Consider the following 23,729-nt stretch of genomic DNA (forward strand, 5'->3'; position numbering starts at 1 on the left):
CTGGTATTTATTAGTGGACCAGCAGGAGGGTCCACGACACTTCAGGAAGAGGGACAATATTTTTGTACATGTCTGTAAATAAAATTTTAATACATGTTTTTACACTCCGGGTGTTTGGCTCAATTCTTCTGTGAACTGGCTGATGTCACAAAACGTGGACAAAAACGCGTCCAGTCACATGTTTACAGAACACTTTATTTACATGGCCCTTCACAGTGTAAAATAGAAACTTTATTCATGGAAATACTTACAAAAAGGCCGTTTTCCACTGAACATTCTCTTTAAATAGTACTCTAGGGTTATTTACATCTTTACAGTGTATTCAAAATACTCTTTTGGTAGCGGCCTCTTCACAAACAAAGACAAGTATGGCAGATTTTGGTCCCTGTCCAAGGAGGGAGGGAGCAGAAGAGGGCTGCCCTCTGAATCACAAATCAACTCTTGACCTCTCCACCTCACTTCAGATTATTCGTGTAGATTTGAGAAAATTGAACCGGCCTGACAAAAAAATGATGAAGATTGTTGGAAAACAACCTCCTGCAACAAAATGTGGTTTCTCACTTTTAGATTACATTAAATAAACATTCTCAAATGTACACAAGTGCATTCACGGTTCAGGGACAAGAAGTTGGTTTGAGATTCATGGCGGATGGGGGAGTTTAGGGGGCTGGGGTGAAGTTATTTGGCAGCGACCAGCACACGTTGGGACAAGCTGGCATCCGAGCTCTCAGTTCATCAACACTCCAGGGGACGACGGTGTGTGTTGCATATCGGCCGTTTCAGGCTCAAAGAAAGATAAAAGTGGGGTCAAAGTAGCTCCAATGTTATTGCTGATTATGATGCACTAGTGTTAGTTCCTGAGCTTTGTGTCCCTGTGTTTCAACATCTGTCACCAATGATGCTGCATCATTACAAACCGTTTTACTTTGTGTTGGTCTCTTTGCAAAAGACACAGACTTTTTTAAGTTTACAGTCTCCTGACGTCGCGGAAAATCTGTGATTATTCATTAAGTAACAACTCAATAATATCAAGTGTCAGTCTGGAGGGAAAACCACAAGTCGACAAATACAAGATTTAAACTGAACCACAAGTTGACCAATTAAATACTTGAGCCAAGTCATTAAAGAGCATAGCAGAGGAGTGCTTGAGTGAGCGGAGTGTAGACAGTACATTTCAACAGGATGACAGACTCATCCTCCCACACAACATAACAACCTGGTAGGAAGGGAAAGTGAATGAATGAAAAGGCATGAGGAAAGAGAAGTGTTTCGTGAGCATGTGCACTGGATCCCGTTTGACCCTGAGTTGGCTGAAAACGCACACGCAATCGCAACCACACACACACACACACACACACACACACACACACACACACACACACACACACACACACACACACACACACAAACACACAAACACACACACAACCTGAACCCTTCCCTACACCGTAACGTCATCACAGATAAAACATGACTGAACGCAACATCCAGGCGCAGGCTGCCATCTGTTCCTCTGCACTCCCTCGTTTACTCCACCTCCTTGTTTGAGAGACTTTTCACTGTCGTCTGTCATTTAAAAAAGGAGAATCCAATCAGGGAGGAGGATAATCAAAGGGAACGCCTCAGGACGGGCTTACCGATCAGACAAATAACCCTGCTCACTGAGTAGGCAAACACTTCATCCGTAGCAACAGAATGCTCCCTCACTTCCCCCTTTTAGATATCTGGAGAATCAACTGTGTGCAAACCAAGAGGACGATCAACATGTCGACATAATGAAGAGAGTCCACTGCAGAGCTGACGGGCTGAGGGCTGGATGCAGGCTCGGCTCGGCTCGGCTCGTCTGGGCCCCAGTACAGGAGGGGCGGGTTGAGAAGGATGTGGAGGGTTGACAAGTTCATTATCAGTGAGTTCAGTTTGGGAATGAGCCGGTCTCAGAGCGGGTCCACGTGGTTCATGTTGTTGGATCTGTTGTGGATCTCTTCCAGGAAGTTTTCCAGCTGCTCGATGAGAACACGCTTCTTGAACCTTTGAACAAACGATAAAAGCAAATGTTACAGTTTGTGGTCTGTGCAGTTAGAGCAACATTCTCTCATGATGAGATTTTCTTGTGTCAGGATCAAGATGTTGACACAGAATTGATCTTTATCTGAAGAAAAGGGGGGGCCTAGAGGGCAGAGATAGTTGATACAGGATCTAGAAACACACAACCAGAACTCCACGCCTTCACAGCTCAAGTCAGACAGCGGGTGATGACGTAAAACTGTGATGTCTGAGGAGGGTTGAACTCTGTACCTGGCTGCCTCTTTGATGATGTTTTGGAGGAAGATTAGTCGGGTGTCCAGAGTGCCCTGGATCTGCTTCAGGAGGAGGAAGATCTTCTCGTAGTCTGAAACAGAAAGAGCAAGTGATCGAGGATTAATGACTTGTTTCTAGGACAGCTGAAAACCTTAATCCACTTCTCTCTACAAGGAGAATAATGATTGATAATGATAATCACTGATAATGATCAATAATATACATGTTTGCCATTTCTTCTCAGAAAATGTCTGATTATTAGGGTCATTCTCATTCTAGCATCAACTAATGATAACTTCTCTTATGGATTCATCTCCTGATTCATTCTTTGACTGACTTTGTGCTTAATAAATTAAAAGGATTCATTCATTTTTTTTAAATCATTTTGGCTTCAAACCCAGTTAGTATCCTTGTATCACAGATAACTGACAGTGGTGTCTACATCAGATGATGGTTAACAAGAAACTGCAGAATAGAAATATCACAGATTTAAGGACATTATATAAAGACAGTGACTTCAGTATATAATATACTTAGGAGAAAAAAAGAGTGAAGCATCTCAACTGTTTATGATGCAGACTACATCACTGATGTGGACCAAATTCAATCCACAGCTTGCTATTTTAGAGAAAAACAACCTTGAAGTCAAAACAAACCTCCACTGCCAAGAAAAAAGGTTCACTTCTGTGGTTTTCAAAAAAGTGTTGCTTAGGCATCGATAACAGTACCAAAGAATATCCATCAATATCCAGGCCTGCATGTAGGCTGCCCCCCCTCCACACACCATGTTTGGATACATACGTCTGCCAGGTTTTCTGATCTCCTTGGTGATGAGCGCCCTCAGCTCGTTGTTGACCTTTGTCGTCTCAGTGTGAATGTGCTTCTTCAGAGCTGCAGGTGACAGGTAGCGAGGCGGCTGATCCTCCCCCAGCACCAGCTCCGCTCCTCCCTCGCAGCCCGGTGGCAGCTCTTCCGCCTGGGGTCGCCCGTTCTCCTCCTCGTCCCCGTGCAGGAGGTCCTGGGGGTCTGTAGCCATGTGGTTCTCCTGGTGGTCAGCAGGTCCCGAGGGAGGATCCTCCTCCAGGCTGTCTGAGCCGTAGTGGTTCTCACTCAGGTGGTTGATGATCAGGTCTGGTTCAGGTGCTCCGTCATTCATGTCCATGTCTTCAGCTTCAGAAATAAAGAAAGTAATTTATTGTTCAGTTCACTTCATGTAGAAACATGAAAGTTACCTGTGTGTTTACGAAGCATTCACAACATCCAACAACTCAAGATGTCTATTTACAGTCTCTGCAACATCACACGTAGACGTCATCATCAACAGTTGTTTCTTCACATTGTGTTCGTAATGGTAGTTATTTAACTTTTCAACTACATTTCATACAAAATGCACCTTTGAAGACTGACTTGAACAACCTCGACAGGAGGAAATTGGTATTCATGGTAACTTAAATATGACATGACTGAGGCATAAGAAACAGGCTAACTAATAATAATAATAATAATAATACAATGTCTTTTAAAGACTAAAAGTCACAGTCTACTGCTCCAAACATTCTTTATTTAAATTGCCCATGGGAAGAATCAACATGTTAGAGTCCGTTCTCGATTAAAAGCTCTGTTTTTGTTGTCCACTTTTGTCTTTGTAGAGCACGACATGTGAAATACCTCTTCTCTGACTCGCACTCTCCAACAGATGTCTTTGTGTATTTTTTCACTCACTCATGTCACCCCGCTTGTCCGAATGCGCCGATTTGATTGGCTACGTTGCGCCACGTGAGTTGATTTACGCCGCATGCAATAGGTCCGTGAGTTTTCGTGGGCCACTAAACCAGTACTGTAAAGGCTGGAAAAGTGGCGCCAGTTAATATAGAAACGCTCCATTAAAATGTAATTCTCAATAATTTATTGGTTATAGATCCAGGTCCGCCAATTGGTGACCTCTGGTCTACAGGTGGCAGCACAGACCAGGAAGAGGAAGTAAACAGATGTAAACATCACAGGGTTCAAAATTTAGAGAGAAGTGCAGCTTTGCTTCAAGTTTTATGAGAAAGGAAATGCACTGAACATGTTTGTCAGAGCTCAATGAAACACACCGTGAGTTTTGGTGAGAAACTGATTACAAAAAACTCCACAGGGGACATTTTAATTACACTATCGAACAGAGAAGCTTATTATCTAAAGCGAAAAGATTACAAGAATACCAATTAGAATTTATCATTATTTTTGTAGAAAATGTCCTCCCTACCAACCACAGGGAAACGTAATTCTTTTGAAGACAGTAAGATTTTACAGAGCAGGCTGGTGCTGTGTGTATGAAGAGCCCAATCCTGAGTGATTCAGAAGAGCTGAGTCAGCAGAACTGGCTTCAGGACTGAAGTCACTAAAAGTTACGACTGAACAGGGACTGAAACCATTTGGAACTGTCATCAGTTCAGTTAATCAGACACCTTATTGTACATGTATCACAGTCTAAACAGAAATCTGACCTGATGATGGTCGAGGGCTGGCGGGAGGCGTTACTGGAGGGGTGTAGGCCCGGCCCAGACGGAGCAGAGGAGACATGCAGCGCCGTCTCTTGGGTCCTCCACCCGTCATGTTGTTGCTGTCTCCTGGTCTCTTCCCCTTGTTCTGAGGGCCGGTCACAAACTCATCCGCCTCGTCGATCATCATGCCCTGAGAGAGGGAGATGGTTAGTTGACATGTTTTATCTGTGGGTTCCTCATGAAGAGGATCAGGGTCAGGAGTCAGTGGGACTCACCTTCTTGTCTAGTTTGAAGGGGTTGCCGAATGTGTGCAGACGTTTGGGCTGTTCAGGGTCTGCGTCTCGAAGAGGCTGAGGAGCAGCTTTGAGGAAGTCTTGGTAGTTGCCCATCTGGGCTATTGGCACACTGTGGAGCTGGTCTGGACAAGAGACGGGGACATTCAACATGAAGAGTTTGACACTTTCTACCCTCAAATAGTAACATAACATTTTTCTTTTTGCTGGGTCAGCAGTTGACATCATTTTTGGGTGTGGTTACAGGATTAACAGAGCACACTCATGACCAAACCCAACAATGGGAGTGGGAAACAGACAGACTTACCTGAGTCCTGCCCTCGGAGGTTACAGACGCTGGTGTTGAGCAGGTTCCTCCTCATTCTGCTGAGCTGGTCCAGCAGGTGGCTGCGGGGGATGTCGTAGGGATTTCTAAAACTCTGCGGCTTGAAGCCCTGGTGAGGACACGAGGCAGACAGGAGAGTAAAGGGAGGGACTGGGTTTAAATGTGGCCGTCCTATAAGTCAGGAAAGATGGTCGTTTTCTCTTGAAATACTGTCACACTTCGGCCATAACAGAGTGGATACACACATAAAGTCAGAGAGGTGGCTAAAGCCCTCAAGCACCCAAACAAATGACATAAAACATCTGAATAGACGCCTCAGGAGGACTGTTGGATTGGAAGTCTGAGCAGAAAGTGATGAAAGAGAAGTTTAAACACAGAACTGCTCTCGAGTTGAAAAACTGTCCAACTGATTGCAGCATGGTACAGGCAATGTTGATGTCTGTAATCATGACGGAATAACTCAAGCTGTGTATCCTCAGGAAATATTAATAATACTCCAGCCTCACCTTGTTGAGCAGTGCCAGGTGGAAGCCCTGGAACTCTTTGGGGTTGAGCTCCAAGGGCAGAGCAGGACCCTCTCCTGAGAGACTCTGCAGCTGCTGGATGAAGTCCCGGCGCTGGGCCAGAGAAATACCACCGCCCCGCCAACGCACCTTGATGCCGGCTTCTGGTGGAGGCTTTTTACCAATCAGGGCAATCAGGCGGTCGTACTCGATTTTTGACTGGAGAAGTGAGCAAATTAGTCACATGAAAACTGCACATTGAAAATATTCTTTAGACTGAACAACGTGAACTTTTGCTCATTCCCTGTTCAACATGTTTACACATTTCTGCACAAAAACTGCACAGCTTTCATTTCAATAATGATCATTCAGTATGTGTTTTTATATTTTTTCATGTTATTGTCAGTTTACATTTTTCTATTTATGCTTCTTTTCTTGCAGTACTTTTCTCATACTATGTTTATTGTCAGGCACCAATATTCTTAAAGGCAAACTGCTTGTTTTTGAACACCTACTTAATAAACCCGACTGATTCTGACTTGACTGGGTGGATTTAAAGTGAGCTTACATTCAGTCACATGATTTATAAGACAATATAAATAACATGCACACTAGGGTTGGGTATTGTTATTGTACTAGACACTGATTTTTGCATTTAACTCCTGAAACACTTTATATTTTGTATATTTCAGTAATATTTATAATTATAGTGTTAAACTGGGACCAGTGTGTGACCCTGACGACTGGTTGTTGCTGTTTTTCTATTGTACAGTAACATTTCTGTAGCAAAGTCAACAACAATTTTCTTTGGGATTATTAAAGTCTCTTTTTTTTTAGCGGGGATGAATCCGATATTGAATTTCCTTACTTTAACACACTAATTATAAACATGTTTTTCAACCAAATATATAAATAATAAGTATTTCTATCGGATGTTATGATAATTAAAAAATGACTAATATCCTTTAATCCTTAAATCCTTTAACTAGAGCTGTACAGACTTTCTGCAACACCAAGACTTCTCACCTGTTGACTGAGCTTCTTCAGGTAGGAGACCACACTGTAGCTCAGGCCGTACTCCATGTTGTCGGCCAGCAGGTTTGGGGCTCCCATGATTCTCAGAGCCTTCCTCAGGGACTGTGGAGAGAATGCAGAAATAAGACCGGCGCAATGTCTCTCATGTTCTTTGCATGTCAATCACATAAATAAAAAGTAAAGAGCTGAGGAATGAAGTCAGGTCCACTGACCCCGATATAGTATGGAGGCATGGTCTTCAGGTAGTTCTCAAAGGACTGCCGCCATTTGATGGTGGGCTTAAACTTGTGCACTTTGATCAAGTCGTCTGCAATAAGCAAGAAAGTAAAAGAAATGAGTTCAGACTGAATAAGACAACATGTACATTATAAAACAGAGGCTCACTGTCCCACTGTGACACAATTCTAAGTTATTTTACACCTTTTCAGAGATAAATTAAATTTTTTCAAGCCTGTCCCAAATTATAATAATGAATTTACTGACTTGACTGATGTTGATACTTTCACTATATAAGCACATATAACCATGTTGATTTACGGGGACTGAAGATCGGTGCTAAGTCTCCTCTCTACTATGAAGTGTATAAGCCAGAAGTGATGTCACAGCAGACAGGAGCACATATTGTAACAACTGGGACATGGCTCCATCAGTCTTACCTAGGAGTGGCAGAAGCACGGGGTAGTTGTAGGGCATCACAAACAGGTTGACGCAGTTCAGAGCTGTGCTGGCCTTTAAGTAGCCAAACGGTTGGCCCATGTCACTGTACTTGGCACTGTTACATACAAACACCTAAAAGATGGACAGACAGAGAGAGAGAGAAATGACACCAGGACTCTTCAACCAGAAACCAACAAACTTCAGACCTGCAAAAATGTAGTTTGTCTTTGCTACTGGTTCAGTGAGTTGCTGAATCACTGGGCTGTAACCATCATGAGGATCTACCACCCACACACCTGATGCTGTCTCTTTAAATAGATGAGCACCCTTTCAGCCCTCCCTCTGTGATCTTTGATCTAATGTTTTCACCTCCAGTAACCTGTCACACATTCAGTGTGGGTGAAGAGGACGTCTCCTGTGAAAGCTGTGCGTGTCTTACTGTGATATTCAGGAAGCTCTTACATTCATGTTTTTGTCTGCCATCAGTTCGATACAAGTGTAAATGTTTACAGACAGGCTAACAGCCCCGTGAGGATGTACAGCAACAAACTAAACTGGGGGATGAATGAAAAACTTTACTGCTTTCTCTCCTTGTTACAGTTAAAACATGGTCTGAAGGTGGCAGCAGAGGAGAGAGGAAACAAATCAGACAGGGTTTATCCTCTTTTAGATGTTAGCATGTTAGCTTACCTTCACTTAGCATGTTAGCATCTTTTTTAAAACCTCTGGATGGTAACATTAGCCTGATATATGTTGGCACACTAACATTAGCTTAGCTTGATCATATCAGTGGTGGAAAGTAACTAAGTACATTTACTCAGGTACTGTAGTTAAGTACAATTTGAGGTACTTTTTACTTCCACTCAGACAAATACTGTACATTTTATTAACTATATTTACATGACAGCTTTGGTTATCAGTTATTGTTGCAGATTAAGTTTAACAATACAAAATATAATCAATAAATTCAATAAACAAGATGTCATAAAGATTAAGATAAAACTTTATTGATCCTCGAGCTACCTAGCAGATAAGCTATATAAAGTAGTTAAACCACCTCGACCATCTTCAACAATTAAAGTGATGAAGACAGTCATGTATCAATAATTATAATATTCTACATAATGAGCACTTTCACTTGAGTAAAATTTTAATTTCCTGACTTTTACCTGTAACAGATTATTTCTTCATTGCGGTATTGCTACTTCTACTCAAGTACAAGATCTGAGCTGGATCATTTAACATGACGGTTTACCACCGCCATTCACTCAGTGACTGCCTCTGTAATGTTCTCAATCTCTAAATTCACACATATTCTCTCTATCAGCACACAGCAAATATGGTGGAACATCTCATGATGCATTCACTCCACCACTGTTAGTACCCAGCCGTGTGACAGAAGTCAATCATCATCGACCGACCAAGTGTAAAACTTAAGAGCATAATGAAGTCCTTTATGTTGCGCCGTACCTGCCAGCAGGTGTGTGGGGACTTCCTCTCCAGGATGTACTGTGTGAGAGGCGATGGCTCCAGCTCATACTTATCGAAGGGCACCTTATCTATCACCATGGGCTCCGCATCCAGACAGGAGAAACGGACATGTGGGTGGGCTGAGCGTGGGGGCTGGGGGGGGGCACAGAGGGAGATGTAAATACTCTGATAGTCCACATGTTGCATCACTTCTCCAATCATGATCATGGACACAGAATAATGCACTTTTCAGCCTGTCTGCATAAACTTTATACTTGTATCTTTATATTCATACTTCAACCTGCAGATTTGACCAGATGACCTGTGACACACAGGCCCATTTTTATGTGTGTGTTGATGTCATTCATGTTCTCACGAAACATAGACATGAGAAATAGGGCTGCTCGTTCTGACAGAAAATGTTTATTTTTGTGATATTAATGATGTTAGTGTGGCTTCTGTCACAGGTTTGTGCCAATCTTTAAAGATAAAGTCTTAGAAATTAAGTTTTGTACAACTTTTCATCCTTTGTTTTTACTGCTTAGTCTCCATTTGTGATATGATAATTTAAATTCAAAATGAAATGACAAAAGACTGCAAACATGCTACATACTATGTACTGCCAGATAATGTATACATTAGTTGTAAACTAGTGTGAGATGTGAATAATTTGCACCCCTGATGACATAGAAAATTTAAGGGCTTTTCATTCTGCACATTCTTAGCCCTGTGCTAACACTTGACCCTGGAATAATTTAGCCTCTTTTTACACACTGCTTGTTAACCAAGGGTTAACCTGAGCCCAGGTGTAAATGATTCACACTGCACTTCTACTGGAACACGCAGCTGTTAATGTTGTCTTACTACTCTGTTTACTGCAGACCTGTTTCACACTGGCACCTCTTAGCCCGTGTTTAGTTGATTTTCTGGGGATAACCATACAAAGTCGGGGCTAACCCTGCTCTGGAGGGTAGCCTGTGGCTAGCAGCTCCCTTAGCCTGGGGCTAACAGCTTTCATAGCATGGGGCTAAAGGCTCCCTTAGCCTGGGGCTAAGTGCAGTGTTATAAGCACTTGTGTTGCTACTTTCCAGTGCTGTACCTTTATTGGTATATTATGCAGTACATGTGGCAGGGTAATTCAGCTTTATGACCTTCACTACTTCCTCTTTGCTCCATTATTATTGTAGGAACTGTCCGACTCTTTGTGTGGTGAGCCCGTGTAAACAAACCAATGAATTTGTTTAAGCCTGACCCACTACATCTTGATTACATATGGATTTTTGTGACACAAATATTTGAAATTTTTTTTTAGATATGATAATAATTTTAGTTAAGTTTTGTATTCTCCAGGATTATTCTGCTGTTGCTGTAGGTCATGAGTAACACACTCAGCTAATATCCAAAACATGTATGTAACAAATTTAATAGAGACCTTATGGTGTATTACAGTATGAAATCTGCATGATCAAACCATGCAAATGCTTTCTGGTAAAATATTTCGGTTGTAGTGGGTCTCACCAGCGTTGGGGAGTTCTGGTCCGGCCAGAAGGCCTCAGGGATGGGCCAGTGACCGATGGGGACACCGGTTTTAGGGTTGGGTCGTACATAGATCAGCTTGTGACAACAATGCCACGGCTGTACACCGGACTTCAGCACCTCAGCTGGAGCATCTGCGTACAGAGCATAGGAAGGGTTAGACTTCACAGGAAATATAAGCATCAGCAGCTAAAGACAAGAAGGCGTTTGTGAAGAACGAAAACAACAAAATGATGTTGATGAACTGTAAGAGCTTGTGGGCAGTTAAAACGCAAAGGCGGGGGTTTAAGCGGTGAGATCCATCAGCAGTTTGTGAAGGAAAGCTCAGAGAGGATTAAGAAGCAGTGAGTGGGAGAGAGCAAAGAGGACGTCGACTAATCAAACAGATGCAGAGCAGCTGTTGTTAAAAAGGCCTTTTGAGAAATCAATGACAAACAAATGTGTGTGTTACCCTCTAAAGGAGGCGGGTCGGGCCCCGTCTTCTCAAAGTTTATCACCACTCCACTCTGGATCTTCTGCACCAGCGACTCCAGACACTGATTCAACATACGCTGAGAGAACACGCTGTAGGAACGGCCTGCAACACACACAAACACAGACACACACACATTAACATGTAGACCTGGACATTTAAGTAGATGAAACTCTCTTCTGGGATGAATCTGAATATGATTAAAGTATTGGATCAAGATGTTAAAGCTCCTTTCAAACATATTCAGTTTACCTGTCAAAACTTTAAGTCTTGCATTCATTTATTTTTGTGCCACTAGGGGGCAGTGAAACAAGCTGAACAAGTTTTAGTTGTTCCAGCAAATGTTTCAGGGTGTTAACGTCAGAATCAGACTTTTGGAATTAATTTGGAACACCTGAGAAAAATATCTGGCTCTTTAGCTGCTTAAAGCTCCTCCATGTTCACTAGCTCATCTCTAACTGTGTCTGTGTGAGGTGTGGTGCTGGGCAGGTGGTGTATGGAGGCTTTATCAGAGCTGGATGGCTGAATCACACAGTAAATGAGCCATAATTGAAAGTTGAATGATCCAATGTCGAGATAGGTGTTTGCAGGAATGTGCGTACATTTGCATGAAATGTTATGTGCAGACTGTGGTTACTAGATATAAGTGGTGCAGTGAGGGCTACAGGACACGTAAAATGTTTATTTTGATAAATTAAGTTATAACAGGGAGAAGAAAAGGTAAAGTGATGTATACAGTAGCTTCTTTCTTGTGGAATCAAAATACGTCATTTATGTTTCAGCATAAATTCTGAGAATCACGTTGACATCTATTTGTGTCGTCATCTAAAGTATCCAAACCTCTGGGGGATTCAATTGACCCAAAATTAATCAAATCAGGACGTTCTGAGAAAGATCAGTACCACTATTATACAGATAATTTACGACCTGAATGTTGCTTGTCTTGTGACAGAAGAGAAAAGGAAAACAAATGCAGAAGTTTAACTTCATAGCAGACCCATCACAACCCGAACCAGACCATGAAATAATCCCCCACATTGAGAATATTCCTGAGTAAAAGCACATGATAGTAACTGAATGTAGAGTACTCTCAGACTGCAGCGCCTGACTGTAGGTACTTCACACTGCACTGATCTTTATGGTATCAGTCCTTTACACTTACTGGATGTTACATCTGCTTTACTTTATTGTCACAGCATCAGTCACACGAATCAGACACATTGTTTTACAACTGATGATGAGTCTAATTCAGCTTTACTGCCTCCAACTTGACCTCTAATGACCTTGTTATGCACCCATTCACTCTGCCGTTTCAATAGGCTGTGGCTTTGTGTCAGGTCTGCGATCAGCAGTAATGGCCGGGCGGGCAGCATGTACCGTCGACCAGTCAGTGACAATGGAGCTGTGTCATGTTCTGCATTCAGCACCACTGACTGCTACACACAGCTCTGCTGCGTGTGTGTGAGAGAGAATCTTAACCTGCCATCAGCATCATTCTAGTCTGTTCCTCCTGACAGCTGCTTCCACAAGCAGCATGAGGACTGAGACTGGAGGTCTACTCTGGGTTTGTCTTATTCTAAACCAGTTACAGACTAAAATCATCAGCCTGAAAGTCTCCTGACTGGCCTGTGAATGAGAAACAGACAGCTCCAATACTGAACCAGGTGGGAAAATCTGAGCTTTCTAACCTCAATCAACAATTAATCCTTAAGTGCACTTGAGTAAAGCACTCAACCCTCCACAGCAGCTCCAGCAGACCTGCTGACTGTTGAGACAGAGCTGTGTCTGTACTGGCTGTTCAAACCTGTAACTGACTGGTTGAGACTTTATTCTCCCCTTTTTTTGTATTGACAGAGATGATTCATCAGCTGAGCCATGATGCATTTAACAAATAGCTATTTTGATCTGCCCTTATAAATACTCCGAGCCTGTCCCAGCATGTTCCACCAGGCTCTGCTGCAGACATTAGGCTCCAGTCCCTCCCATGAGGAATATGTCTGTGGTGCTTTTCCAAAATAAGGTTATAATAGCATCCATTTACAAAAGATTGCCTCCACAAAATAACATTTGGGAACAATAACAAGTAAAACAAATATTCAGGTGTACAGATGAGCAAAAAGTTTCCATTCTCGTTTAACCACCGTGTCTTTATGTCAGCCAGCTGTCTGTAACTCTTGAAAAACACTGTAGTCTTTACTTTTATTTCTCTTGCAGGTTAGAATTATATACATTTTATTAATTACCTAAAAATGCTGAAGACACAAAGGCCTCTAAATGTAATTATTATCATTGTAACATTACATGAAATCGGTTTCTTAATTGTTCATGTGTTTGTAGTACTAATTGAAAATGTATGGGCTACATGCTGGACCTAGCTGAATTTGTTGCTTAAGCCTATGCGTGCTGGGCATATTTCTAGTTATGATACAATGACAAAAAAAACGTTATTGTCACCAACTTAACTGTAGCAATTAAGACATCTAAATATCCTTCTTTGTTTGGAGACACTAAGTCATAAACTCAAAGGATGCTCAGGATAATTCATGGTTTAGCTTATTAATGACTCACTATAAGAATAAAATGTAGTTATTCACTATTGCACGTCCATGTGGTCTGGAGACTTGTCAGTGTACCCAGAATTAAGTTAGCAACACAGAGACTCATCTACTCACTAGTCCGTCTTTACAGGCTGACTTAAGTTACCAACTACTCTAACTCTAACTTTACAACTTTTACTATACACGTTTTCTATAAACTGATCAATATACTTGTGTAATAAGATGCTTAGTGGGGGTGACGTTTAAGTCATGTGACCGTGATGTAGTCTGCTTATAACCTAACACTAGCTTTTTACTGCTAGAGATTCAATTTACACTTCAAAAATCACAAAGTGGTGTTCATCTGTGAATGTTATCTTGATGAACAAAATATGTAAATATCATAAACTTGTGTTTGTCACAGAGATTGTTTTCTGCAATAATCCAAAATCCAATTTAAAAATCCCAGAGGGAATGCAATGCGATGCTAACTTCAGTTAGCTACAAAAATACGTCATCCCGACAGCTCTCTATAGCTGGCATCATTTAACCTTCCCTGCTTGATAAATATCCTGATCTTTCCACTGGCAAGTTTATAACGCAGGTTTTCTGACACATATTTTAAGACCTGAATCTAATTGAGGTAAAAATAATATTTTCAAACATTATATTGCTGTCACAGGCCATGTAGGACTCCTCATGACAAGTAATCTGACCTTTATGTGCAGAACTTATGGAGAGCCCGGTTAAGCAATGCACTCTACAAACATGTATAATAGTTCAATAACCAAACACCAGCCTGTGCTCCATCTGCCTACCTCCAGTGACCTCACACATGGGCGTGATGGGAGAATCGTCAGGCGGGACACCACCGAGGGGTTCGGGCTCAACCGAAGCGTTGCCGGGGATACGCAGCACCAGAGCGAACAGACGTTGGTCCCAGCGGAAGGGCTCCTTGGTCAGCTCGCTACCTGGCAGCGGTGTGGTGAGAGGCAGGTGGAGCTGGACGGGGCAGAGAAACAGAAGCCTGAGTGTTCATAACACGATGACGACATCCACATACTGTACACAACACACCACAAATGACAACTGTAGGTGGAGGCTGCTCTCCCAGGAATATAACACTTATTTAGACAAGTGTAAATCAATGACAAGGATATTTTATGGGAATATTGATGACGCAGGTATTTAATTCAATGTATTCCCACTGGGTTATTTTATCTAAACATCCAGAACATATCACTGTGACAATAAAACATGATATGTAGCATGACAGAAGACTGAATTCATTGCTTGGTTGAAATGAAGAATATAAATCCATGGTGGATAATTAAACAACAACAATTAACTCTTAAAACATTTAGGCAGACACCCACTGTTAACCCAAGTGCTATTATTAGATGTCACAGTGTTGATGCATCATCTCTTCACTCTCTCTCTCTCTTCTCTCCATCATACTGCCTCACTAATACGGATACTGATTTTCTCATGGTTTTTCTGGCACTTCGCGGGCAGCCTTGACTTTTAAATAACTGAAGAACTGAACTGAAGAGCTGCTCTTGAAGTCAGACTTCCCGACAAAACATCACCCAGTCTGAACAGGCACAAGCCTGGAATTATCACAGAAGCCATAAATTAGACTGAGGCTGCAGAATCAAGGATTTAATTGTGTGTGTTTGACCTTCTCAAGCCACAACACTGACTACATTTCTTGATAGAGACGTGTACAGTACACCTGTACACCTTATGATAGGTCTTTCTACACTGTTTCACATTTTCAAGACGAGAGGGGTGATGGTCGGTCAAAACACAGGCAGAATAATCAAAGATAAAAAATAATGGTTAGAGCCAAAACGTTCACTGGTAGTGGGTCCTGAGGTTAGGGCTGGGCGATATATCATTTTTATATCGTTATCATGATATGAGGCGATATCTCATATCAGATTTTAGATGTGGTTATATGGTGATATGTTATTAGTGTTGTCTTCTTCTGGTTGTAAAGGCTCATTACAGTAAAGTGATGTCTTTTCCTGAACTTACCACACTGTTCTACTTGTTCTAACACTTGTCTTTACACATTTATATCCTTATTACTTATGATTATTGATCAAAAATCTCATTGTGTTAGTATTTTGTGAAAGTCCTAATATTCATCCCTACAATATTGTTGCATTATTGATATCGTAGCATTTGGTAAAAAGTACTATAATATTTGATTTTGTTGCCCTGTCAAAACATTAACGAAGTTCTTTAGAGGAGGGATCGAGATGTAAAGTGTATCACAATATATCTTAAAAATGTTGTGATATTATTTTAAGGCCATGTCGCCCGAGCTCATCAGTGATGAGAATAATTTCTCGAGTCACTTCGGTAAAACTGTTGAAGGTCCTGAAATGTGAACACTTGCTGGTGTTGATGTTCTGATGGTAAATTTAAGATATGTTGGCCTTTTACTGTTGAACACATAAAACAAGTCACCTGAATGTGTTGGGGAAGTTCTTCTCAAACTTTGTACGTCAAATGATTATTTCGAGAAAATAATCTGCAGGAAAATTGATATTAAAAATAACCCTGACAGTTTGTATCTTTCGTCTACAGTGATGATATCAAAGACTGTGGTAGCTGACAGTAAGACCAGTGAGTTATGAAGCTGTGACACTATCATTGGACCTTTTTGCTTTACATTCTGTGGATTTCATTTTAACCTCCATAGTGACAGATAACAGGGCAGAGTTTGATGCTTGTGCTAATGTGAACATCATCTGTGTGGTTGTGTGATCAGATGTCATCCAACCACGCAGGAAGCGCTCCTGATTGGATATTTTGGCTGACCTCGTCTTGGACTCCGCCGCCGCTGGTCAACTTGTTGCCGTCGCTGATGGCGATGATGATGGCGGGCTCGAGGAAAAAGGGATTCCTCCCCTGCAAAGAGAGAAACAAAGGGACATTCACTATTAATTTAGAAACTAAACCACAAGAACAGCAGAAGCTGTGTGTCAAAATTAGAAAGAGCTAAGAGCATTTGAAGCAATAGAAGCCAACAGCAACATTCATGTTGGAATTTCGCAGCTGTGTATTTATGGGCACAGATAATGTATCATTATATAGATAACTTACAGAAGATCTATTTTAAGTGAGGGGGTGTGTGAAAGGGAGAAACTGAACTCAAGGGAATAGTAAAAAGAAAACAGTGAGAGCACACACTGAACTGAGAGCAGTGTCAGTGTGCATGTTCACTCTATGTGAAACCTCTCTTCTGCTACACCCCAAAATATTTCATGACACCAATGCTCCACACCGATAAAATGAAAGTGGAGCAGTGCTGCATTTATCACTGTGCATTAGCCCTGTGGGACCTGCACACAGGCCACAGAATAACTGGGTGAAAAAGCTCAAGTCCTGTCAGAAAGCAGTCAGCAAATTGGACCTCACCGAGAGCCACACTGAGGCTCAATGAAGGCTGGTCTGTCCTGACAGAGGGGCACTTATTAATGGACTCTACCTGTAGGCTGAATGATGGATCTGTCCACTCTCAACACAGCCCAGAGCAAACACAGCAGGACACCACCAACATCCACCAAACGGTCAGTATCCATGACAACCTGCCCTAAAAACACGCTAATGAGTTAGCAATGAGGCTGACCTGCCAGAGGAGTGCTGATTTCATCCAGGTTAGCTTCTACTGTTGCTATGCTATTAGCAAATCCAGCCACATCAGTCTGTATTGACAATAATCCTGTAATGGTGCCGTCTACAGTCCAGTGGGTTAGGGTTCAAATCAATTAATCAATAAGTCAACTAAGAGAAAAAAAGTAACTATTTTGATATTTAATAGTTTAGGTCAGACTTAAAGCAACAATGGACCAACGTCACCAGCTCCAGTTTGTCTCATGTGTGACAAAGTGAACACACATTAGACTTACTGACAGGAGAAACAAGCCATGTGATAACATCACCGTGGATTTATGTTACGGACCAATTACCTTACAAGACAGCTTTACTGGGTGACATCACAGGACCACATGATCTCACAGTCCATCTGGTCAGGCTTCAAACTACGTGCTTGTGGTCGAGCGTAGCTGCTATAGCGTCAGTTCCATCAGAGCTTTTATTTCATTAAAGAGCAGAAATGACACTGAAGGCTTTTTTTAGATGGAAAACATGTCTGTGCTCTTCTCTCCACTGACTTCAGAAGAGTTTGATTTGGTTCCACTGGGGGTAGAGCTCTCCTACTGTTGATTGGATTGGCTGAAGTTAGCCTGTGATAGACATTAATAAACAGATGATCCGCCTAATCACCTGCCAAGTATTTTTTATGAAAGTGGCTTCCTGTTTCCAAACAGTTCCCAGATGGTTCTGTGTAACAAACCATTTGACGGGTTAACACACCAAAAGATTAAAGCTACTACAAGAAATTATCATCAGTATTTGTGGATTGTGGCGGCTCCTTTGGAGAAAAAACGACGAGGGAGAAACAAGTAGACTGAGTGCTGCACCACCAGACTACAGATCAGCCCTTCCCTCCACAATTCATCATCAGCACTGCTCCATAAAAAACAGTTTTAATTTTATAACTTATCCAACCCGATGACATTAAGAATGTTACAGAATCAAACAGTCCTCTCACTGATAGTCTTGTTAGCTTATGTAGGGCTTATAAAAGGGATCTGTATTAAACTGAGACCGTTTCATAATCAGTAAAAAGTTCCTCATAATACAATTTAAACAACATAATAATCAACACATAAATCAATTATAAAATAATCGTTAACTGCAGCCCCAATCATCTTTAGTGACTTCACAGGTCGTCTGAGTAGTCCATCTTAAAGCACAGGATCTCCGTGTGCTGACACAAAGCCAGACTGAGCCCTGTTTATCACCCGGCTGACATGTTAACTTGCTGCCAAACATCAGCGGTCATATCATTTCCTCACTCTCATCCTCTCCTCTCTTAATGAAACTGTGATCAGAGTCTGGATTACCCGCTGGCTGGCTCCCTCTCTACCCCCGTACTCCTCTCCATCTCCCAGGGGAGAGTCATCTCAGATGCCTGGCAACCTGGAGGGCTCTTTGTTACTGTAGAGAGAAGCACTCCAGGGCAATATTAACTCCCCCACAGCCTTACTCCCCTTTGTTTTTCCCTCCATAGCTTTCTACCCCACTGAACGTCTTGAGCACTCGTAGCACAGGGATGACAAATCAAAGTTGACTTTTCTTTATGAGTTAAGACCTTTGTCGACTTATTATACAGGACGCTTCAAACACAGAGCACGAGCTGCATCACTTTGGTTTGGCCTTGATTTACAGCTGAAAAACACAGACACAGTTCTACTTGTGACATGACAGAAGTGTGTGTAGTCATCAGAGCGCTGATGAACCTCAATCACTTCTGACTGCTCACAGAAACGAGCTCCACCTGAAAAGGTTTAACATCATGTTGCCAAGTTCACAGGAAATTATAATTACCACCAACATGTTCTGCTTTAATCACTTGACTATGGGTGCTGCTAAAAGAAAGAATATACAGGGTTTCCACTATCAATATTAGAGTCAACGTGACTCAAACAATAAATTAATTCAAAGCTGAAGTACACCTGCTCCACTTCTTGTCTAACAAACTGGCCAAGCTTCACTGAAAGGACACAAAAAGAGTAATTACAGAAACTACTACAACAGAAAACAGCCCACAACAGATGTGACGTACCACATTTTGAGAACATTTTCTATAAATCTGATCGTTCAAGTCATTAATCAAACAAAAGTGCCACACACTTACAGCCTCTCATCTGTTAGAATTTGACCCGTTTCTCAGTTTTTATGATTATAAACTGATTTCTTTGGCTTTTGGATAAATGAAGTTGTAAACTTTGGGGAAACTTTGATGAATCATTTCCACTCAAGGATTGATCATTTTTGACAAATAAGACTAAAATAATAAAAGTAACTGCAGCCCTTTAACTTCAGTTATTATCGCACTGCCTTTGAAAGGATGTAGAAAAGCAAACGACAGTAATTAGTAGTAATTACAACATGGGTTATGATGTCAGAGGAGAGGGAGAGGGGAGTGTGCCATTTATTCTGAGACTGACCTCCTTTCAGCTGTGAGAAGGCACAGAGGACAGAGGGAGTCATTAAATTATAAATGCTGCCAGCCTGTCATTAGAGGTCACTGGTGACCACTGCAGGAGGTAACCTTGACCTCAGCATGTGTGTTTGTGTCAACAGGCGTGTGTCTGAGTCCAGCCTCACATCATTTGATACTCAATCTCCCTGAGAGTATCTGACATGTATCATGTATGTTATATGTATGAATTACCCAGGACGGCAGGGAATCTTCAGGAAGTGCTGGTTAATTATTAACTGTTGCTCCACCCTGAGACTTACCTCCACACAGAGAAACGCGTCCAGATTCTACATGAAGCACAGGTGTGCAGCAGTCACACTGGGTATGGACTGGACTTTACAGCTTATATTAATAATAATAATAATAATATCTGTATCTGTCTGACAGGACAATCTCTATGGTGACGTCTTTATCATCTGCTGCAGACACCAGAGTAAACTGTAAAACACAATCTCACAACTTCTATCCATCACAGCCTCTCCAGCACAGCTTTGGTTTCAACAACTACCGCCCTCGAATGGAAATCTGAGCAGAGCTGAACTGGTGAGGTCATTAGGCGGCACTGTTCGGAGCCGGGCCAGTAATATTGAATTGATTACAGACTTTGTGGGCTCACAGAATATCTGTATGCCATATTCAGTCCCAATTAAATTAATGTGAGTGTAGCTTCCAGCTGTTCAGCTGAGGGACGGACTTGTTTCAAATTCACAAATTAAAACAGCTGTGCAATACAATAAATAAAATCTGAGCCTGCAGTCTCACATCGTAAAGCTTTTTCTTCAATATTTTAACACTGATCATCTTGTGATATATAGAATATTTAAATTACTTTCTCGTGAGATAGATCTGTTTGCCCTCGGCTTGTACCGAAAAAAAAAATTCACATTTGCAGAACTTTACGAATATGTAAATCTCAGCATCAGAAAACACAAGAGTCATTAAATCTGGAGAATATGATTATTAAGACAATTAAAACTCAGATTATAATAGAAAGTTTAAAAGGTCCCCTACACTCACTTGTCATTTTAGGTCTACCTTTCAAAGACGTGATGTAGTCCAAACAGAAATGCATCATACCTTAATGAAGGCAGGAATGTTCAGGTTTTGTTAAGAAGAGGTGTAAATCACCTTTATGGTCACTCTGAAGCTGGACTCTCACTGATTTCACATATTTTGTTGCACTCATTTATATAATTTATGACGGAGCACCTCCAAATTGACCATTAAGTTGAAATAACACCTCTGTAAAACGTGTCAACAAAACTGAATGTTATTACCCTTCTAAATATTACAAATATGTCATGTAGTGCATTACTTTTAGGTACCTACTAGAACACTAACTTACATCTGCGCAGACTTCATGAACCATCTATCCCTCCAAGGCTGTAAGAGCGCCTCACATTTTAAACACATCATGCACTTCTCTGGGTTTTATGTTTCAAAGCTAATGACCAGCTCTAAACTCTATACATCTAAAAAAATATTAGCATGTAGCTATCCATGATTTAGAGCACAAAGTCACCAGATCAATGGTGAAATCAATAAGGGTTACTGAGGCGTTCCTGTCTCGTTACGGTCATGTTTGTGTCATGAGTGTGTGGGGTCACAGTATGCTGGTGGTTGATGCTTGTAAGACTGGGGATAGGAGGAGGGAGGGGGCATCTGTGTGGGCAAACAGCACCTTATTATACTTATTCTAACACTTTATAAGCCTGAGTTTCTTCTCTGCCTTCTTCAGAGCTACATACCTGTCCATAGTTGTCTATCCCAGTCACTAATCTATTGAGATTGAGTAAATCAAAAGCGGTCCTCAAGGACTGGCCAATAGATGTGAGTCCGGTTGCCTGGAGGTTCCTCAGCTCTGTCATGAATGTGGCGTGGCTCTCTTTCCATCCAGCCTTTCAAAAACAAAACAAAACATTTAGTTATTAACAAGCAGGATACAAAGATGATGCTCCACTGTGGTGACCACCAGAAAACTTCTAACAACAGTCAGCACATTATTAAAAACACAAATATAGGTCACTTCCTCTATACCAAGACAATAATGTGACAGCAGTGCAGCCAGGAGCTGATGTGTGTCTGACAGGCTGTGACTGGCCAGGGATTAAACATTACAGAGTCTCAATGTGTGCCGAGACTAAAGTGACAATTTGGTCTAAACAAGTAAAGTAAGCTAGTCTCCCCCCTCCTCCCTCCCTCCCTCCCCACAGATATCACCTCGCTGTATAAATAACACCCAGAGTTCCTTGCTGCTCACACTGAAACAAAATGTCGGCCATGTTTTAAAAGGGGTATGAAAGCTCCTCCTGAAGATTTTCTCTACACAATTGATGTAGTGATCACAACGTGGTGGAGCGATGGAGGGACAATGTAAAGCTGGACATGAGCCGAAAACAAACTCTACCTTGATCCCGAACGGAACGTCTTCAAAATTTACCAACATGTACCGGTCCCCTCGGCTGGCCGGGTCTCTGCCTCTGAGCTGTGGAGATAGTAGACAATTATTGACGGTTATCGAGAGATCATGTTTGACAGGCGAGCTTCAACAGCGACAACGATCCCGCTCGGGATCTCCCAACATGAATGTGTCCCGTGGTTACAGTACCTTCATAAAAGTCTCAACAGCGCCTTTTGCTATGTCCAGATAGGTAGTGCCCAGATGGGTGCGCTGGTTCATTGAAGCGGACGTGTCTATCAGAAAAAGTAAAACGGGCATTGTGATGGTAATGACACGTTCTGCATGGACTTGGTGTCAGTACAACCGGCCAAAACGCAAAAAAAATCTTTTGTTCTCCTGCCGCCTGTATCACCTCTCAGCTAGCTAGCTAGCTGGCTAACTGTCTGTCTCCCACATTCTTTCAAAAAAGTGTAAGAATAGTGAGTGTAGAAGCCCTTTCCGGGCGGACTAAACTAAAAACCTCACACCCTAGGGGCAGGTTATGGATTCACGAGGGATTTTGATAATTTTTACTATATTTTGCAAATATTCCTAAGTTTCATAGTTATAAAGTTCCCCCTCATAGTGAGTCCCTACTTCTCCCTACACTGAATGCGCTGTGCCTTCTCCACTGGTTTTAACCTAAGCTCCGCGTTTGACCCCGCCTCCCAAGCGGTCCTTCAGCGTCACATGTACCTATACTCGCTCCCCATTGGCTGGCTCAAGCCCCTCATTACCATATCCAAATTAGGCCAAAGCGGAGTGTCTCATGCGCATGCTTACTTGCCCGAGAGGCAGGAATGCGAGGAAAATATCCTGTACATGCAATATGTGTTTAAGAATGCGATGTATGTGGCGACGCGCCGGTGTCCGGAGCATTACTGTCGATGCCTGAGCAGGTATTAGTCAGGACCGGGCCTGTGTCTGTCCTCACAGCTCATTACATAATCAGCAGTTACTTCATCCTGTGCACGGGCGTGGGCTACTGAGAAAGACAAGGCCTGGAGACTACAGAGACACAGCTGACGGACAATATGAAACAAAGAGCAGTGAAATATTAAGCCCAGGTGCACACACACACACAACCGGTTGACACTCTGCCTCCCGGTTTTCATGTGATGACCAAATAAAGCAGGCCTTTCTGTGAAGGAGGACAGCTTTATCTGAACACTCGCTGCAAGGGATTGACATGCGCGCACACGCACTCACACACCCTGCAGCTCTAAGATGGCTATACCCTGCCTTTCTTTCCCATCTGTGCAGTGAGACACATACTGGCTGGGAGTAGTACATTAAAAACCATGAATCTGACTTTATAAGTGGGTTGTATGAGAGTGGTGCAGGCTTGTGCTGCTGCCTCCTCTCTGTAACAAACATGTCGTCATGTGAGGTAATAGGTCTCAGCTCATTCTCACACATTCCCAACACGCCACACATCATCGTGGCTGATTTAAGGATCCTCTCTGACCGACACACACACACACACACATATGGACGATTGTGCAATACAATTTACATAATGTGGCTCCTTGGAAATTATCATCACTTCCGCA

At 42.1% G+C, this 23,729-nt stretch overlaps 1 protein-coding gene across 1 annotated transcript; it reads right to left on the minus strand.

The window, feature by feature from the left end:
• Positions 1 to 174: 174 nt before the first annotated feature.
• ints6 (integrator complex subunit 6) lies at positions 175 to 22,803 on the minus strand. The gene is made up of 18 exons (XM_073474045.1): positions 22,345 to 22,803; positions 22,144 to 22,221; positions 21,485 to 21,634; positions 16,445 to 16,534; positions 14,431 to 14,614; positions 11,055 to 11,180; positions 10,586 to 10,737; positions 9,068 to 9,220; positions 7,597 to 7,729; positions 7,153 to 7,247; positions 6,932 to 7,042; positions 5,909 to 6,124; positions 5,385 to 5,511; positions 5,060 to 5,202; positions 4,788 to 4,974; positions 3,100 to 3,468; positions 2,296 to 2,389; positions 175 to 2,028 (listed from the first exon to the last, which is right to left on the minus strand). Exons 1-18 carry the CDS (start codon positions 22,453 to 22,455, stop codon positions 1,935 to 1,937), a joined length of 2,613 nt encoding a protein of 870 aa, XP_073330146.1. The 5' UTR covers positions 22,456 to 22,803; the 3' UTR covers positions 175 to 1,934.
• Between the last annotated feature and the right edge of the window lie 926 nt (positions 22,804 to 23,729).

The sequence above is a fragment of the Pagrus major genome, chromosome 9, assembly GCF_040436345.1.
Source record: "Pagrus major chromosome 9, Pma_NU_1.0".
Lineage (NCBI taxonomy): Eukaryota > Metazoa > Chordata > Actinopteri > Spariformes > Sparidae > Pagrus > Pagrus major.

What these genes read in the sequence shown, in the direction of transcription:
- ints6 (XM_073474045.1), bottom strand. Translation starts at nt 22,455, where the DNA reads ATGCCCGTTTTACTTTTTCTGATAGACACGTCCGCTTCAATGAACCAG. An exon ending in CTGTTGAGACTTTTATGAAG is followed by an intron (nt 22,222 to 22,344) that starts GTACTGTAACCA and finishes CTATCTCCACAG; the next exon opens with CTCAGAGGCAGAGACCCGGC. An exon ending in GATCAGAAAACCTGGCAGAC is followed by an intron (nt 2,390 to 3,099) that starts GTATGTATCCAA and finishes TTTCTGTTTCAG; the next exon opens with ACTACGAGAAGATCTTCCTC.